At 37.6% G+C, this 20,931-nt stretch overlaps 1 protein-coding gene across 1 annotated transcript in view; it reads left to right on the forward strand.

Annotated features, from left to right (window-relative positions):
• The first annotated feature begins 931 nt into the window (after nt 1–931).
• Nucleotides 932–20,931, forward strand: part of Nachralpha4 (nicotinic acetylcholine receptor alpha4) — a 281,388-nt gene continuing 261,388 nt past the window's right edge. The window contains exons 1-2 of the mRNA XM_076830092.1: nt 932–1,034; nt 11,672–11,961. Of these exons, the coding sequence (XP_076686207.1) occupies nt 11,755–11,961 (207 nt within the window). The 5' untranslated portion in view covers nt 932–1,034; nt 11,672–11,754. The remainder of the gene's footprint in view (nt 1,035–11,671; nt 11,962–20,931) is intronic.

Genomic DNA, 20,931 nt, shown 5'->3' on the forward strand with positions numbered 1-20,931 from the left:
TTCCCTTACCACTTTAGACGGACAAGTAGAAGTGCCCAGTATGTGGTCAGACAGGAGTCAGTAGTTCGCGTCGAGGACATATCCAACTTTGCATTTCAAATTGGGTTACAAGCATCCCATCGGTGTCTAGACTACATTAATAGAGAATTGCATATAACATCGAATATTTATTAAACTAAAAAACTCCGTTTCTCCTTTTCCGAGCAAGAGGTCAAGCTTTACTGCGTTTTACTTTACAAAAACAATTTTTCAACATTATTCGATTCGACAGAAAAATACCATGGAAATCCTTTCTGACATTTCTTTATACGCGTATCTAACCTTTTAATAACTACTTTCTAATCCCAGCACTCGCATAGAGACCCCACACTCGCAATATTCACAAACCGAAGAAAAAAGGCAAGGCATGAATTCAGGCTACCACGCTCTAACCATCGACAAATCTCCACCATCTCTTAGAAACAATTAATCACACTCGTCGAACCGAAATACAATTAGAATCCCCCGAACAGCGATCCTGGTATCGATATGGTACAAATCGTGCCCCGTTATCTGCTCCCTCGCACCTCGACCCCACGTTCATTCAATTACCCGCGTCATTTGTGCGGATCAAAGAAGAGGCCTGGTCCTTTCAGCGACGAGGCCCTTCGTGGGCGGAGCGTCGACACGTTTTTTGACATCACACCTTGTGGACTACTGTACCAATGTCTCGCGTCGCGTGCATACGTAAAGGATCGCGTCTGTGCGCGCGCAGGATTGGTCCAGATTCCTGGTTGAGTCTTCGTTGTCCTCCTCCCCCATTCTGTCACCCTCTCTCTATCCCCCTAGTTGTTGGTGTTCTCCCGTCACGCTCCCCCAACTCATCTGGTACGTGTGCGTGCCCAGTGGCGCCGCCGGTCGGGCAAAATCCCCCAACTCGGGAACGAGGAGTCGGTGCCCCTCGGTTGTTCAGTCGTGGGTGCAGTGCGTACGAGTGTGCAGCGGTTTCGGAAGCTGCTTCGAGACCGGCGTGGCCTGGAAGCGCGCGAGGTTAGGTCAGTGTCACAACTTGTCAACTATCGCCGGGCATCGTTCTACGAACCGAGTTACCAACGATTTTCCATGCCATCGGCGCCGATCGCCCACCGCTTCTCCCCCACATGCCGCTCAATTACGATCCACCCTAAACGATTTCCAACGATCCAACGATTCGGAGCGTTCGCAGGCACTTGCTAGCCAAACTGCATTCACAGCCGCGCGCTAAACACTCGTCACCGAAACGGGTCCGTTTTGTTGACAAATTAGTCCTTAGGGGTGAAGGGAAGGGTGTAAATCGAAGTTCCGTGTTCTCGCAAGGAGAGGCAAGGGTTCTCCAGCACTCGCCTGCCGAGACTCGAGAGTATCCACTGGTTCGTTTGTTTCTCGTACAGTTGCTGGTTCGCGCGAACGGTTCCGCCGCGGCACTCCGAAATCTAGCGATTCGGGAAGCGCGCCACGAAGCTCGGCCGCGGCGGATCGGGGCGAGGGATTGCCAGCCGCGGCAAGTGTCTAACGCGGAAGAAGGTGCCAGTCGAAATTGCAGCGTGCCGTCGCTGGCGTGTTAATGATTTCGGCGCCTAGGGGGGGGAGTGTTGCTGGCGACGGGGCGAAGACGCCGCGCGATTCTCGGGGGAAAAGAAGGTCAGGCTCTTTCCGGGGACCGCGATTATACGAAATAAAATATCGTTGACCCAGTTCCCCGGTGGCGGGCAAAAGTAATTAGACATTCGCCGCCGTGCAGAGCGGCAGGGAGTCGTAGGTGAGAGAGCGGAGTGTTGATCGATCCTTCGTCGTTGCCGAGCGCATGTACGCGATCCATCGTAAATTCGCGTTTCCACTTGTGTATCGGTGCGTGCGGTGACATCGGCTTGAAATACGACACGCGGGCGGGCCACCCATCGGCGAGTTACGATGCCTAGAAGAGGGGCAAATTTAGTCTCGTACGGGTAATTCAAATCCCCAGCCAGGTACGAGACGCGAACGAATGGTCGGGCTCCCTCGCTAACGACATTCGTATTCGTTACTCGGCTCGGCCGCTTGTCACTCTCCTCTCTTTTTTTTTCTCTCCCTCCCTCCGACTCCCCACCCCCAGCTTTCTTTCGCGACGGCGAGGCCCTCGAGAGGCTTTTAATGTTATCCTTGGGCACGGTTTAAATTTTAATTATGTCGTTACGCACAGTGTTCGATTCTATTTTAATTGCGAAGACGCCGGTGCTTTCTGCCCGAGCGAGGCTGTTGGCTCTTTGCGGGATAAATTCGAGCGTTGTAACGAGGACGTCGTAGCACCGAGATCGATGGAAATTCGTAACAAGGTTTGCCTGAAGTTTTCCCATTTGAATTTCGATCTCTAACGGGATATCTCTCGGTTCGGGGTGCTATGGGAATTTAGTAGCCGGACTTTCCACTTCTCGAGACTTCGGCGAATTTTGATAATTCGGTAGTGCTGTTAACCAGGGTCTCGCATGCTAGTGCTTTGTGATGATTTTACAAATCTGAGGTGATTGAGGTGCTGTCTATCTGGTCAGGAATGTCGGTTTCAGTTGTTTGGCGTTATATTGGCATCGTGTTAATTGTCAATAGAATTTTGATAATATGTAAGTCGTGGTTTTTGAGAATAATTTGCTAATTAAGTGACGATACTGCCAAATGTTTTGCATACTTGAAGCATTTGTATTTGTTGAGGTACTTGGGATTATAATAAGGATAATTAGTGTATCAAGAGTTCGGAATTAGTCATACGTGAGTCTGAGATATTAAAGACTACCTTTAGACATTTACGACAAAGATACAGACTGGGATAGGTGAATTATTCATCAGAACCATTATTTCCCTTTCTCTCTAATTATGATCGTGAATAATTTGTGTGAATTTATCGAATGTCGCTATTGTTACAACGCAAGTTTGACATTTGGAAGACTGAAATTATTTAAAGTAGGGATTCTTAAACAGCCGTATACCAAATGTACGCATAAGTAATCGTAGATCTTTTGTATCGATAAGAATTTTAGTAATGCCAGGGAAGTAGAGAAAATTAAAAAAGTTCCTGTTTGTAGAAATTCAGTGTGTTTTTCGGGGGTTTAAAATATTCAATCAAATAAATATTATCACCTGTATCGATTGGAAGATTATCGATTTGAAAATTGAATTGTCAAATTCTAAGATATTCACAGTTGACGCAGTTCTAATGTACCAACTATTCGGTAAATAATATTCTTTGAGCTAAACGTAGCCTCTATAGCAAGTAGAATTTAATTTATCTTACCGAACCTCAATCACCCACACCATACTAATTTAACAAACAAGGAACGTGTAAAACCTTTGGTGATTACGCGTCGAAATTTACGAGTAGTTACAGCCATTTTAATAGCGCAATAACGTACGATCTGTCGTTGCTATGGAAAATCGAATGTAGGTAGTGTTTATTAATTTCACAAGCTTTAAACGGTTTTTAAAATCTCTGCAGGTGGTCAATGTTTAATGTGTGATAAAATGATAATAATCAACAAAAAGTCCAAACCCTGTACACACATATGTATACACATATATGTCGGGGTACTACATAATTCGTGATATAAACAAAATACGTGCTTCAGCTGGTAAAAAATAAATAAAAAATGTATGGTAAATTTTTTTGTACGTGGTTTTGGTTTCGGGAAAATCAACCTCGAAGATTTGTCCGCGTCGGTCCGACTTCGCTATTTTTAAATTTGTAAACATCGATAGTGGCATGGCTTAAACAAAATATATAATTTGTACAGATTATTAACTTTCTTATTGTTAGAAAATCGATGAAAGAGTTTTGTTTGACGAATTAAAGAGGCACGTATTTTCCTTCTTTAATATTTTTTTCTTTTAGTTTCAAAACATTATTAAACTTCTTCATTGTAGACTTCTCCTTTAATATTTGTATGCTTACTACTACCCTCAATTAAGCCCCAAAGTAGAAATCCAAGAATATAATATCTGGGAATTTTGAAAACCATGTTGCTCTACCACTGTGACTAAAATAAACATAATTTTTAGGATAATAGAAAGTTAACAATTTTGTAAAAGCTTATTATATTTTTTCAAGTATTGTATCACAGTTGAGAGTATTGTATCATCAATGTTGATGAATACTAGCGGGCAAGTAGAAATATCGAGTAATGGCCAGACGTGCCAGCCAAATCCTACGCAATCGTACCCTGCATCCCCAATGAATCTTTAAAACCGATTATATCGAATCCAGAGGCCCAAACCAATTTTATTCTACACTTTCGACATATTTTTGCACGTAGACTCCCTCCTTTTTCGACTGTGCTACGAATTACGCCGCACCCTCTGCATGCACATACAGTAGGTACGAGCTGGAAATAATTTATTGCATCCCTCGAATAAACACGTCATCCCGTATAGCGCTTTTATTATTAGTAGATACTGGGAAAATATTATCGCAAAATTGATATATTCCAAAAATATGTAGCTCTCTATCTTGACCGAGATAACTTGGACGCGAATCATTTAATCACTCATATTGCTATGAAAGTTGTGTGTGTTATATAAATTTGAGAGTGATACTATAAATATTCCCAGTACTGTGCATTTCTTCTTCGTGATAATAGAGTGTTTCATTTACACGTGCAAAATTGGCGGGTCGAAGTCGTACGAGTGACCAGCTTAATATTCAAGTGGGGAATCCACTGAGATAATCCTAATCCTAACACCGATGAGTGGTTCACCTGGACCGATCAGACAACCTGCATAACGATCGTCGAAAATCGGATTAAATGCTGTCAGATATAGGCTTGAATTTACGTCCAGCGGTTATCTCGTTGAATTGCAGCGTACTTTCGTCTAATGGTCTTCCGCGAGATACGCGAATCAATCAGTCGTTTGCCGATTCGCAATGCACCGCTCGGAAATGATGGGCGCAGCACTTCGTTGTCCTTTAATAGCGGTGCTCGCAGTCGTGTTTGCATCTGTTCCTGATAGATTAAGCACGCCCCGCTTTCCATCTCAGTTCCAACCGTAATATCAACTTTTGTCGGAATTGCTTTTGACCGTGATATCTTTTGCTGGCATTCGATTGAGCGTGCCACAGTATTTAACGTGACTGCGCCTGAAACTTTTGCCTTCCTTGGCTTTTCACGATCCCCCATTCCTAGGATCTTCCAGATATTTCCTGACTTCTGAATAACAACTTGCCAAACGTACGAAATGGACCATAATTTATATATAAATATAAAAAGACAAAGAATGTATACCTATACCACCTTTTTGTTAACTCGAATGTTTGATATTTTTATAGGGTTTTTTTTCTGTTCGGCTTCGTCCATTGTGGGGCGCTTAAAATCTGTCGAGTATTCTGCATAGTCTGCGTTTATTTAGTTCGAAAGGAATTCTTCTTCGGTGAAGGATTTTCTGTAGGGTGTTTCGTATAATTTCACTCAGTGCCAGTGTTTGTTGGGACGTCGATGGATTGATACCCAATATCGATTTCTCCTAGAGTGCATCGCAGTTTTCTATCGAAGTGCATGCAACGGCATGAATGCATTAGCTGCGTCATTAAGTTGCCGCTTATACGCGTGAATTCGAATCCGAGATCAGGATCGTTATCGAATTTCCGTTCGAGCGCACCAGGGTGAAAATTATGGTTGATCCATCGTTAACGTTTCCAGTCCCACCGTTGAAATATCGTGGTGGACGTTGTCTTTAAATCATATCAGTTCGTGCGTCGATTAACGTACCTACCTTTCTTTGGTTTTTCAAATGAGTATCGCTGAACGATTGGTCGATCCAATAGTTGTAAATACTGGCTGAGTCCGCCGCTAGGAGATATATTAATGAGACGCGGAAATTCGATTACGAAGCGAATGCATGGGAAATGGCAGTCTTGGAACTTAAAGTAAGCTGCGCGACAGTATTAATAGCTTTTTAATGTCACGGAAAATACGATTACAGCAGCTCTCTTAATATACATTAACGCGGAACCGATGTGCGATAAACTAAGTTATTTAAATTAAATTGCAGGGCGCGCTAGAAATCCAATTTTCACTTTCTGACGATAAATCGTCTTAGGCGCGTTTTGCCTTTTTCTTTCGACTTCTAACGTCTACGAAGTGTGATTATAAATTGAGGATCGGTTTAATTTAGTTTACTATCTAGCTCATTAAAATCACTTACAGTACGAAAATGTCATTTAAAGTCATCGAAGGCGAGTTTCGCCGTTTCTTGAGATTTTAGTGGCCATTGCTGTTTAGTTTTACGAAGTCTGAGGACAAACTGGAATCCAGTTCAATTTAGTTTTCTGCCTAGGTCATTAGAATCATTTACAGTGCGTCATAATTATCCAAAAACCAAAGTAATCGGAGACGAACACCTGGGAACCTCTCCTTGTAAGAATTGTTAAATGATAACGAATTTGTCACTTCGAGCATTTGTGTGCAACAATTAAACCGTTTATAAGAAATATTAATGGAAAAATAGTTGGTTTTTTGATTCTGAAGAATGTGACCCTGTGGCATGATAAAGAACGATTCAACTTGGCAAAAGTGTCATAAAAACGTTTTGAAACTCGGAGCAGTATGTTCATCAGATTTTCACCTGTTTAGGTTCATACGAAACTTTCTGACCGGAAGAAAGTTTTCAAATACGAATAGCATATACATATGTTCAGTACTTGAATATCTTTCGGCACCTGTACGAGAATTCTAGTGAAACGGATTTGATAAGTTGTCGAAAAAATGGCAAGGTATCACAGAAAATAGTGTTTGCATTTTTGATGTATCCAAAATTAATGTGGGTTCTTCGGTATGCCTGTTAGGTGAGAATAAAAAACTTTCTATTAATTGTCAATCAAATGTTTTATTATATTAGTTTTCTATTAAGTTTCCCATTTTTCTTTCATAAAATTCCTCTGTCTTTGTTTGAAAAAATAATTTAATTACATTTCTCTCTTTCTGCATTGACCTCATTTCTTAAGGGGGAGGGCACAGTTGAAGCTGACCAAAAATTAAAAAAAGGATAATTTCTGAAAAACGACTGCAACATTTCCTGGATATTTTATGCTAATCAGAATTTTTGTCTGACAAGTCTATGCGCATCAAAAATAAATTCAAACATAATCCCCCCGGGCGTAATAGAATGCAAATGAACTGGGAGAAAAGCGCTCTCCTGTAAAATCGTGTTTTTTTGTCTTCGTGTGCGTTTTTCTCGGAAACTGCTCGAGCGATTTCGGTAATTTTTTTAATTTCTTTAGAAATGAATTGACGACAATTTGATTGTTCGCTTTAGAAAAAATATGTACAATAATTTTAGTTCTGAGCGTTTAAAGACACAAAACATTAGAAAGTTGACTAAAACCAGTATTAAAACTTGCATAATGCTTGAGAACGAGGAATCTTCGATTAAAATGTAATTAACCATATGAGAAATTCGTGTAGAAAACTTTTTTAGAAACATTGGTATTTTTGCAAATGTTTTGCCAACTGTAAACCATTTTCGACACTAACTTGCACTAATAATCTCCCCATGTACCTGATACATATTTTTTCGTTTTGTTAAACTTGTATAATATAAATTTCGATTATTAATAAGTACAATATTCGGTAGGTACACAGTCGTCACTGTCTGATACAGCAATGTCAGCCGATCCCTTCGCAATGCAGTATTTGCAACCAAATGCACAATTCACTAATCGAGTTATATTTTCATAAACCCAACTTTCAGAAAAACCGCAATACGTATGGGATGACCCAACACTTATGAGCGAAGTTAGTAGTGCGCGTCGTTTGCCACCGAACGCTTCACTTCGGCGATAGACTCGTTAGGGTACTCAGACGTAATCAACTTCGGCGTTGCAGTCATTATCAAATTTTCATTGCCTTCCAGTCGATTACGTCGCTACTATTTAATGTTTAGCGTTCTAAACCCCACTTGGTTACCCTTATTATACGGAGGTAATGATCTCCTTAACAGGGCGCCGTTCGCAAGCGTGACATATCTTTGCTTTCGCGCATAGCTTATAAGAATGCGCCTGCTGTTGAGGCGGTGGTGCTTGCTGCTCTTACGTCGAATACGTTCTTCTGGTTAATCGGTGGCCCTTAACTCGAGGTGGGCAGGGTGAGGTACCGTGGGGACATACTAGACCCCACTGCATTAACTTTGTCAAGCACATTGCATATTAAGCACGACTTCGCGGATACATGAATAGATTTTTGTGCCACATATCTGGTTATGAATATTTTTCAGGATGATGAAAAAATTGTTACGCAGTAGGACATCGGTTATCTGGAATCTTTCGAATATTCGAACGACTGCTACTGATGGCTACTTTTTATTTGAAAAATGAGCATTTATTCCCATTAGAACATTGTTCTGATCATTCTTTGTCTATATCTGTGTTTCCAGGATTTTTAAATTAAGGCTAAGTTACGTGTCTTCTTTAAAGTTAATAATTACGTAAGATTACTTTCTTCTCGTGATGTATATTATCTTATAGCTGCTTCTGAAGCTATAAATGCTTCAATGAAATATTCTTTGTAGAAATATCATACTCTTCGTCGTTCTTTTTCTTTATTTTACATGCTTGTTTTAATTATTTCGATGATTTTGTTAGCACGTGTATTGTTCATTTTATCGTATTCAAGCCACTGTATTAGACTTCTTCTAATCTTCAAACTTGTTAGAATTTCATTACAATCGCTCGCTTTACATTCCTTATCGTCCTCTTCGTTAACTTCAGTGCCTGATGCTAATCTATCTCATCCCATTTTTGCAGTAGATTTTCTAGTGTCACTCCGTGTAATGACGACCTGGTGTATATGTATGTACATTCTTTCGCGTTTAAACTCTTATCCGCAGCTGTGTATGCATGTTGGTACACAGCAAATTCGGAGTGATAAGCTATCGATGTTCTTGCTTGCATTATGTAACATTGTTCGAATAATCCAGGTTCTACAATAAGAATATTCTTAGACTATTACTTTACATCGTGGTACTTACGTTTCGAAATAATAACACATTTCAGTCATCCTTTTGCACTATTGAATATTTAAATTTATGATCTAACGCTTATATTGTATATTAAAATAGTGCAGTTTCATGAAACTGTTACGTAACAATTCTAAACCTAGAAGAATGAATTTAATTTAACAGACAAGTTAAGGGGGTATACCCGTTTGAACTCTCGGAAAATGTGTATAATTTGTGGATTTTTTTACAAGTCAACCGTTTGATGAAGATGATCCGTTTTTTTAATATCTTTACATAGTATTATGAACTACATAAAAAAAAGTTTCAGTTAAAAAACTATTATTTTTCGGAAGTTATGCTTACATATCCGAAAGTCTCTCGATTTTAGACGGCTAAACGGTGGGCATGAAAACAGCTGTATGTCGTGTCTGAAATCAAAAACAATAAAATCTTCGTATAAAGTATATCAATAGCTATAGTCCAACGGGGCCAATTTTGAAAATTTTGAAAAATAAAGAAATGGTGAGAGATCAAAGGTAAAGTTACATTTTTCTAAGAGAAAAGGCCAACTTTATTCTTTATAAATAATAAACGGGGAATCGGAATAAGAAAAGCTCGCGTTGGACGATGTGGAATCCTATTACGATCCTGCGTGCAAAATTGGAAGTGAGTTGGTTGAACGTAGCGCGAGTTTTTAGGCCCATCATTTACTTGTCTAAAATCGAGAGACTTTCGGATATGTATGCATAACTTCCGAAAAACAATAGTTTTTTAACTGAAACTTTATTTTTAAGTAGTTCATAATACTATGTAACGATAGTTAAAAAACGAGAAATTTTCATCAAGCCATTGACTTGTAAAAAAATCCACAATATGTACACATTTTCCGAGGGTTCAAACGGGTATACCCCCTTAAACAAATCGACGGTTTAAGAAAAGTATTAAAGATAAACATTTCTGTAAATTCAGAGTATCTTGGCTACTGAAGGTAAAGGATTCCATTGGGTCGCCTTACCCAGCATTTTTCGAGTAGTAATGTAGGAAATGAAAAGCGCAGACAACTCGACGATTCTTGCCAAGTCTTTTCGCTTACTTTGTGTAAGATCTAAGTCTAGTTTATCTGGTGAAATATGAGAACGGTATTTTCAGAGTAACATTTTCAACGCTTTGCATTATTATAAAAAATAGTGAAACAAATTTAACACAGAGAAATTGACTTTTTCTGGATTCTGTTGTTTAATTTGGAGCGTGGGTTTGCATTTGAGTATTGCACTCCATATGCAAACACCTTCTCCATAAATGTTCTATCATCTCACTGTATTCTACTAGTACCTTCGTGCATATCTTGCATATTGCTGCCTTGTGTCATCATTCGAAGATGTTCGTACACTTGGCATGGTGGGAGTGCTATTTCAAAGCATAGGTACTAGAACATCTGTAGAATATTTCAATACGTTCCACGGATAGAGAGATTCCAGGGTTATCATAGCAGTATAATCTGGAATCATGACAATCCGGATAATTGGAGGAACACTGTTTACAATGCTTGTCTGATTGGCAATCTAGGTTACTTAATGGCTCTACTCTGGATATCACAAATTTATGGTCACATAGTTTGTCGGACGCTGCAAAGAATTAAACATTCACGTTGTGTTATTATCATATATGTATAGTTGCTTTGATAGTACATATACCGTGTGACGTGGAAGACTTATCCAACGAAAGACGTATATCATAACATATTCAGCATGATTATACGTAATCGACACAAGTGGAAACATATTCGAAACAAAAGATATTCAAAGTAGATTAATTTAAAGTAGATTATTAGATTATTGCTACGTAAATTTAACATTCGACTAGCACGAATAATTATCAGAAACATTTTAAGAACAAAAGTTTATGGATCGGTACGGTGCATCGGTGTCAGACCGAAGCAAGTAGTACAAGTCAACGTATGAGTAATGCTCGACATCGTCTTTCTTTCACGATCCCCAGTTAAACAATAATTAACCCCCTAAAACCGTTGCTTCAATATCAAAGACAACATAAATATTATAACAACTATTATTCAAATATTATTACACTTAAATTTCTCCAATAACAATAAACTCGTCAGTCCTTGATTTTTAAATAAAATTTTACATGTGTGAATGAAAAACCCTAATTTAGTTACTTTGATTAACTTTAACAAAACTAATCGTTTCAGTAGACACACAGTACTACGCAGACCAAACACTTGCCCCTCCAGATTCAATTTTACAGTCCCCTTTAATAGAATTTGTAACGTCGTAAATTTATACCGAGATGATATCGATACTTTATGGAGATCCCTTGCTACATTTAAGGTATTAAAGTATTACCTAAGATTGTTTATGTTTAATAATTATTAGTCTATTCTAATTTCTTATTCTGCTTTACTTTTCCTTTCTGTGTGAAACCTTCTGTATCTGCTTTGTTGTTTTCACTTACAGTATTTTTTAAATTAGTGATTATAATTATTTAATATTATATTAATAGTACTATTTAATAAATACAATTTAATAATAATAATAGCAAATTTATTACGTCACAGTGTACAAAATTAATTAAGTGACGAGTGGGCGAGGCTGAACGTTCCTGCTGTTGCGAATCCTAATTCTATTTCATTAACATAGTCGAATTGAAGATTAATGTACGTACTGTTTTGTATATTTCACAGATTCGTGGTTCGCGGTCCGTGTGGTCGAGCGAGGGGTACAAGGGGGACGAGTGTGTCGGTCATAGTGGAGGAATCAGAGGACCATGATGCCCCCCATAATAGGGGAAACACTGCGCGTATGGTTCCTCTCGGCACTGGTGGTCCACGGAGCTGTCGCTGGCAATCCCGACGCGAAACGCCTTTACGACGACCTGCTTTCTAACTACAACAAATTAGTGCGCCCTGTTGTGAATACCTCGGACGTACTACGCGTGTGCATTAAGCTGAAGCTCTCGCAGCTCATCGATGTGGTGAGTGAAGCCGTTCCTTTCGCTTACCTTCGCACACCTTTAGAAACAGAAGTGCCCAGTGTGTCATACCTCACAGACCCACAGTGAGTTCGTAAAGTTAGTAGTCATCCCTCGAATCAAGAGTCCGGAGCCGTGTTCAGCATACTTTGCTCAGCCTATTAGCACTTTAAAACGCTTGGGGTCCATACGAATGTGATTAAATAAGCGCAGTCTTCTAATGAACAACAAAGAACACATTTGGCACGTTGCACAAGGGTACCTAAGGAGGGGTATCGTCTTATAAGACACTTTTCTGCGCAGCACAAATATTATTAGTTCGTGTATGTGAGACGACATTGACATAAACTCTAATCCATTGGACTCGCATAAATTTCACGCGAATCCTAAGTAGGGGAGACCGGGGCTAAAAGTTCCGGGGGTAAGTTGCTCCGACGGCTCTATCTTCAAAATAAAAAGAGCGTTGTACTTTAAATTATTTTTTCCGTGTGAGTTGATCACGCCACTCTGTCGCCCACTATAATAGCGTCCGCGACAGCGAATTGTGTGGTTGTAAGCAAGGAGCTATTAGTCGCGTACCAGATAAGTAAAAATTTTTCTATCATTACTTTTTGGTCTATTTCAATTATTTAACGTCGATATTATAGATTGAATCGTTCTTATGGATCAAATGACATTTAAGAACATGGTGTAATAGTGTTTATCGTTTGAATACATGTATAAGCAGAATAGTCTTTGAAATTGCTACATGTGTCGGTAGGGGCTAGTTGTTACCGTGACTTGGGGCACGTTGTTACCGTAAAAACTTGCCCCGCCGCAAATAGGTCTGTGAAGATAGCACCCCCAAATTCGATTTTTTAAAAAAACTCAACTGCATTCGTTTGTTCATCGTATGCCCATGTTTGCCCATAACAAAATTTTTTTTGCCCACCCTCCAAAAAAAGTTATGAACAAAATAAAAAATTTGTCTTCATCACCCAGGATGAATGCATTTCAATTTTTTAAAAGAAGGATACGAATATACCCGACCTGGCCACGTTTGCCCACTCTCAGATTTCATTTGCCCACCCTCCAGAATTTAAATAAAAAATAAAAACCTCGAAAAGAAGGGTACAGGTGAAGCGATCGCGTTAAAGTTCGATTTTTCTAGAAAATATTATCAAAATCGGTCTTTCAACGATGCAGTCCGTTAGTTTAGATGTAGAAGAGATTTGCCCATGCATTAATTTCGTATGCCCACCCTCCAGAATCGAATTATTAATAAAGATAGCTAAGAAGTGCGGTACCCGTTGAAGCGATCGCGTTAAAGTTCGATTTTTCTGGAAAATATTATCGAAATCGTTCTTTCAACGATGCAGTTCATTAGTTTAGATGTAAAAGAGATTTGCCCATGCATTAATTTCGTATGCCCACCCTCCAGAATCGAATTATTAATAAAGGTAGCCAAGAAGTGCGTCGTTGGAAAGAATTCGAGTGTATCGCAGACATCTGTTTACGTTTCGGCAGTGGCACTCGGCGCTGCTACCCTTTAGGGTATCAACGCTGCGTGTCGTCATCGAACGTGCCGAAACGTAAACAGATGTCTGCGATACCCTCGAATTCCTTCCAACGACGCACGAAAGTCAGTCGGTCTACAGAGTTCGGACGCAACTCTTGCAAGACCGTGCATTCATTTACGGTTTGTGAAGTAACTGTGAGATTATATTATTTTCCGTTGTGCGATATCATTGCGGTAATTAGTGAAAAATGACTAGAAAACCACTCTGGTGATATTCTGCGCATGCTGCAGATGTGTGAAAAGTGTGAAGTGTTCGATGAGCGATACAAATTTAAGTGTCGTTCCAATAAAGTGAGAAAGAAGTGTGTGCAACATTTTTTGAATAACATGTCACCAAACACCTTCAACCTTTACGGTGAGTACAATTGATTTTGATAATTCATTCGGGAAAAAACGAACGGAAAGGTATTCGGTTCAACGGGTACCGCACTTCTTGGCTATCTTTATTAATAATTCGATTCTGGAGGGTGGGCATACGAAATTAATGCATGGGCAAATCTCTTTTACATCTAAACTAATGAACTGCATCGTTGAAAGAACGATTTCGATAATATTTTCCAGAAAAATCGAACTTTAACGCGATCGCTTTAACGGGTACCGCACTTCTTGGCTATCTTCATTAATAATTCGATTCTGAAGGGTGGGCATACGAAATTAATGGATGGGCAAATCTCTTCTACATCTAAACTAACGAATTGCACTGTTGAAAGAACGATTTTGATAATATTTTCGAGAATAATCGAACTTTAACGCGATCGCTTCATCTATACCCATGTTTTCGCGGTTTTTATTTTTTATTTAAATTCTGGAGGGTGGGCAAATGAAATCTGAGAGTGGGCAAACGTGGCCAGATCGGGTATATTCGTATCCTTCTTTTAAAAAATTGAAATGAATTCATCGTGAGTGATGAAGACAAATTTTTTATTTTGTTCATAACTTTTTTTGGAGGGTGGGCAAAAAAAAATTTTTTATGGGCAAACGTGGGCAAACGATGGACAAACGAATGCCGTTGAGTTTTTCCAAAAATTCGAATTTGGGGGTGCTATCGTCACAGACCTACCGCAAATGTATAAATTGTTTCCGCTGTGCTTTAAGATGTGAACATATGAATGAAAGGCGGAAAGGGACACGACTTCGATCGAAGTTATGCGTAAATATAAATAAAAACTGTCGCTTTTGGTTTTCTTTTAAAGATATTACATTTTTGTTGGTCCGAACCTTCATAAATAACCATTATTAATAAAATTCTGCTTTATTTCATTAGAAAATGAAATATTTCATTAAAAGGCAACTCTTATATCATAGTAACAACTTACCCCAATGCGATAACAACTTGCCCCATGTAGGGGTAAGAAGTTCCGCTTCGATCAGCCACAAATAAATTACTTTCTATGGGAAACCTATTACAATATATTAAACACAAGCGTAAAATCAGAAGATATAATAAATTTAACAAGAAATTAGTCAATAGTGAAGAGAATAACTACATTATTTTCCAGTCATTTTTATGGTTTATCGAAATCGGAACTTTTAGCCCCGGCCTCCCCTACCTAGTTGGCTCCAAATTATGCCTTACCTTGACTATCTCCTTGGGAAAGGTCTTCTCTGCGGTCTTTACACATCGTTAACGTAGGGCGACATAATTCATCGGCTGGCGCGGTAATTTCTCGCCAATGAGATTCAAGGGTGGCGAGGGACCATAATGATACGCCGGCGGTTAAAATCGCACACGGTGCGCCTGAATTTGGGCTAAAGTGGATGGATACAATTATTCGATTACACGGTTATTATGCCGTTACTGGGAATGAATTTAGTCGGTGATTGTGTGTGCACTTAATCGACGAGGGCCAAGTATCGAAAATTTGTTAGGAATTACACACGTACCGCTGTACATTGTCCGTGATGTGATTTTTGCCGTAGATTGCATTTTATTCGTGCTTCGAATATGACGATCTGTAGTTGCGGAAGTTCCAGTGTAATTTCGAAGAGTGATGCAGTTTTTGTAGGATGATTTTTTCATTTTTTAACTAATTCTTTTGTCGCGTTTACAATGATCAATATTAATTGTATAATAGTTTGCGTACGTTAAAAATGTACGCTTAGGAATAGTAGCTTATAAAGTTATGGCTATGGTAATTGGATAAGTTGAATTGGAAGGGAAGATACAATGGAAATTCTGACTATTATGGCATCCATTTATTCGCTGCCCTCGTCGATTCAAACTGCCTATTTAATTCTCAGTCTAGATATTAAATTCACCGATTATCTAGGTTGCACGATCATTTAATATTCATTCCTAATAATTTTCCACTCGAATGCGATGCTCATAATTCACGGAGATGAGATGAAGGTTGGAGATTTGATTGAGGTTGATTCGACAGCCGGAACTCGGCGTTATTTGGTTCTTCCGCAGCAAAAGACTGATTCGTGAACATCTCGTTACAGGGAGCAAATTACCCATTTTAGGGGAAATGCTGGTAAATATTCCTAGTAATTATCTGCCTATTTCGGGAGATATCTGCGGAGCACACACGGCTAAAATGCCATTTCCATATTTTCGTGATTCCTACAAAATGGAATTTAAGGATCGCTGATTAGTGTACTTTCTCATTCTTGGTATTAACTTATAATTGCTATGAAATGTAATTCACATTACGAAATATGAAGATTTTTATTGTATAGTATGGTCGTACTTTAAAATATGAGTTCAGTTTGAAAGTTGTATTAATCTCAATATACAAGTCACTTCTTTAGGTCTCTGATAATTTGTATAATGGTCTAGAGTAATTAATGATAACATGGTCTGTAAACCACGTGTACTCTCATACTTTTTTACCCAGAATTTGGTTCTCTTTCGAATCGTGGAATAAGTCGGACATTCGATTTTAAAAGTCGAAGGTGATCTTAACATTTTCATGATAAAGCAAGATAACGAAAAATTGGGAAATAGGGAAGAATGATAAGTTAAACACTAATTATTTGTTTAAGTACTACAATTGGGAAATTTACAGAAATTGGAATTGGTCAATTTGGCTTCTGAGAGACTGATATACTATGGAACTGTTAGGTGAAAAATATTCTATGCAATAATTAATTTAAAAGTTATTTAAGGTGATAAAGTTAAGTGGTTCACCCGATATATTTTTAACTTGAGGAAACAGAAAGAATGAGAACCTCACCTTCCTCTTGCCTTCTGTATTGGCTGAGTTTTGACTGCGAATTTGCCCGGTTGTCGTCGGTTACAGCATGAGATGCGCAATTGCTACGAAGGAAACTGATTGGGTGCTAAAACGCCGCTAAAGCACACGAAATCTCGCGTGATCCCGGTTTCATCACGCGAGGGATTACTGTCCCGATCGAACGGCAAAAAAAAAACTGGCGGACAGTGAATAAGTACGAATACTCCTGAACCTGTATATATTCGGATTAAGCAATTAACGTACCTCTAATTAGTTTGTGCTTTCAGTAATTACAAATTACACTGTGACGTTAAAATGTTGGCGTTATTTTAATAGTGGTTTAAGGAAAATTGGATGGTTTCTGCATTTCTCATTTTGATTTGGGATATGCTTACATATAAATTTTAATAATGTAGTATAATTTCGAGTATAATAAATCACAGATCGTAATCCTTCGAATAATCCGAGTTATCTTTACTCGCAGAGTAACGAATAAAACATTTTTTATGTTTTATTTGTTATTCAAAACATTCGTCGAAATCGTCAATAATTTAATTAATATCAAACGGAAATAAGGAAATCAAAGAATATAAATTTTTCAAGTCTCATAATTTAAAAATATTTTCGATAAATTTGGATCGACGTAATATAATTCGGTTTTAGTAAATTGCTATAATCCTGGTAGGGCTTCATTAAGTTTCTCATTTAGAGAATAACTGCTGATGGCCCATTAGCACCTTTAATCCGCTATATCAGGTGATTTATTAAATCATGTAATTCAGTATTCTTTGAGGTTATTATAAAATATAAATATGTAGATAATAATAATAATAATAATAATAATAATAATGCGGCTTTATTACACCATTTTCGATATGCATGCCACTAAAATGGAGTTTAGAAATTCGAAAACAGTCAAGTTAATATCTCATTAATTTACAGATACAAATTCTCCAAAAATCAAAGGTATTTCCAAATACTCTTTAAAGAACGAAAATTTGATTTCAGGTAGTCAGAACAGTAGTAGTAGTATTTATTTCGCAATAAATTACATTATGTTTATCGGATACAGTAGACATAGGCAGTCAGTATAATTTTGTAGTAATGAAAGACGACTTACGAATTTTAAAAAAATAATTCTCATCAAATTGTAACATCCATCCTTTAAAATATTTGTCGCAAATACTTGTTAATCTCCTAATTAAACCGTCTCTTTAATAAGCAATCTCCTAATTAAACCGTCTCTTTAATACCAATTATCGCCATTTTATTCGAAGATAAATTATCTTTCTACATATATTCTTTAAATAACTCACCGACGATTCCCATCTGTCTTTACCAAACAAACTCAAATCTGTTTCACAAACCTCTGAACATTCCTGCAGTACCCTTTTTCAAAAACCAATCTCACATTCTCTTACTTTTAAATTCCATACACGTATACACAGCCCAGTTGCATTAGTTGGTAATTAGGTTTCTGCATAACGGAGATATATTTTCACATAATTCTCAGAGTTCAAGGAGCCACTTAGTCCCAGCATAGTTAGACGATATAGAGGGACCTAAATAGTCTGTCAGGTTCATGGAGAGCATACCAATCTGCGTACGTATGTACGTATGCAGCTATTTGCGATGCCAGCATAGATACTGTGAGGCTGGTAGCATTGTCTAGATGATCTATCATAAGCACTGCACTTTATGTGGAACCCTGGCGATGCATGGGCCAGGTATTTGCAACACGAGCGTATTGCCGTGGCTGAAGTTCTCGACGACTGACGATTGAATTCCATCAGGGTTCATTAAGGCGTATTACGAGGTCCCTGCTGCAGGGCGATCCATTGATCCCAAATTGAGAAACGAAGTTTGTTAAGAGGACGGCGCAAAATTTAGGCCCAGAATTTCAGCTTTTCAGGGACGTCAGACATGATATCAGCAAGGAACACAAGCCTCGCGCCAGACGTTTAATTAGGGGCAGCTTCGTTAGAATTCGTAGGTGACTGAAGATGCTAAGTTACACTTTCTCTCTGCTTTTGATGCTTTTCGTGCTTCAATCATGGAATTTTTTAAAGTGGACGTTTTAGGTTGTTTCTTGAATATATCAGATTTTATAGGAACTTTAAGACATCTGTTTCTTAATTTAGTATAAAATTGGGATTATCAGTATGTTTTGCGAGAAATAAGTCTCTATGAATGATTAGGGGATTAAATAGACATGTTTGTATTTATGTATGTTTTAAAATGTAGCAAATATTTCTTTGAAATATTTACATATTTATATATTTCTATTTATGGGAAATTATTGTCAACATACCAACACGGTTAAATGTATGAATCACTCGATTGTCTCAGATTATTTCAATTCTCTACACGATGATAAGATGAATGGAAATCGTTTTGAAATAGTATTGTCTGTTTTCCGTTCTAAAGAGAAAAGGAGTCTGTATGATTGCATCTCGTATTATTCTAAACTAGTTTTATATTCCCTTGCGTAAAAGTAGTATTGAATTAGTTTGTTAATTATTTAGAAATATTCCCCACTAAATTATTGTGAAATTATTATGCTCCTTATTTGTTCTTTCGTGGTCTGAAATTTGCAGTCGTCCAATTGCTAATTAGGATTTGTACGATTCCTATCCACAAATAGTTAACAATAAATTAAAAAGGGTCGATACCAAAGAGCGTGTAGTAATGCCAAAATATAGCGACCAAATTATTATTCCTGTATTCTACAGGTACCTATGTAGTAGACCTGGCCTCAGTGCTTCTTCTGTCCACACAAATATAGGACGGCGTGAAGCTGCAACTGAAGAGTAAACTCAAAATATTGACATTGTAAAAAGTTTCACGCCACTAACTTGATTGCGAATATTACCTGTTATACCATAGAAATGCAATCGAAAACACTTTCAATATTTCCCTGCAACCTATGAACTGTTAGTAAACAAATATAATAGGAGTACAGTTAAATTTGTATCTAGAAAATAAATTCTTGCAAAAGTTACAAAACTGTAAAAGTAATTTCATTAATACAATTTTCCTTTCGGTATTTAATTTTCGAAATTCATTCGGTAAAATTATGCAACTTTTTAAACGATAGGTAGGATTCGCTTCTATCTCGAGTTTGAATAGTGTTAGATCTATTTCTTGGATTATCGATGCGATTGCTCACCTTTTTGCCATCTTTATCTTTCAATAATTCGATAGGTGACCATTTCAAATTTCTTCGTATCCGTGGTTATTTTTAAATGACTAGAAACTCTCGTATAAATCATTTCTGGGCAGAAATATCCAAAACAAAAATTGGGCGATTTCAAAAATACAGACGCTATGGTATATCAATGAAAGGTCGTTTATAATTTATGTATTTTTATCTTTATTAATCTTTAGTATTTTAATCATTTCAATATATGTACACGGTTGCCTACAAAAATTAAATTTTGAGCTTCACAGAAATTAATATAACATTAAAATCAGATCAACGGAGTCGAAATAAAAGGCGATTTTTATGAATGAAAAGTAGTTTAATGGTATCACGTATATGTACACGGTGTTTCATCGAGTTTGCTTCCGGCTGTCCGAAAAATTTCCACGCAATTAGCTCAACTCGAAAGCCGCATGCAAATTCCTGCGTAGTAAATCCGAGAAGTTTCGGTAAAATTCCGTGCGTTTACAACAAGTGCAGTCAATCGTTGCATTTCCAGCCTGGGAAAATTTATTCTATTAAACTGTTATTTTGGTTAGTCACTTCGTGCATAAATTCATATATTATTACCATAGCTTCAACGTGTATTTTCACACATTTGTATAAAGGACTGGGGAAAATGAGAAACGCAAATAAAATGCAATGCTGATAAATATGCTGATACATATGAGCCGTTGTTTTTGAAAGTGGTATAAGTCTATTTATTCATACATTGAGATATTTATGGGTTTGCGTTTGAATCAATTTAAAAATATTCGCACACGTTAATCAATTCGAGTAATGTTCTTAAAACTATAATCTTGTTAAATTGTATTAGGTAATAATAATCAATAAAAATGTTAAAGAAAATAAACGAGTTTTTAGCTACAAATGGACATATGCCACTTTCAATAATAACATAATATGAAAAATATAGCTAATAGCAATTTTAAATTTATATTCAAATTGACGTTAGCTTTTGTGAAATGTATTTTTAATGTAAAAAATAAAAATCAAGATGAAGGCATACATGTCCTCATTACTTACAAGTAAAC

Source organism: Andrena cerasifolii, chromosome 1 (assembly GCF_050908995.1).
Source record: "Andrena cerasifolii isolate SP2316 chromosome 1, iyAndCera1_principal, whole genome shotgun sequence".
Classification (NCBI taxonomy): domain Eukaryota; kingdom Metazoa; phylum Arthropoda; class Insecta; order Hymenoptera; family Andrenidae; genus Andrena; species Andrena cerasifolii.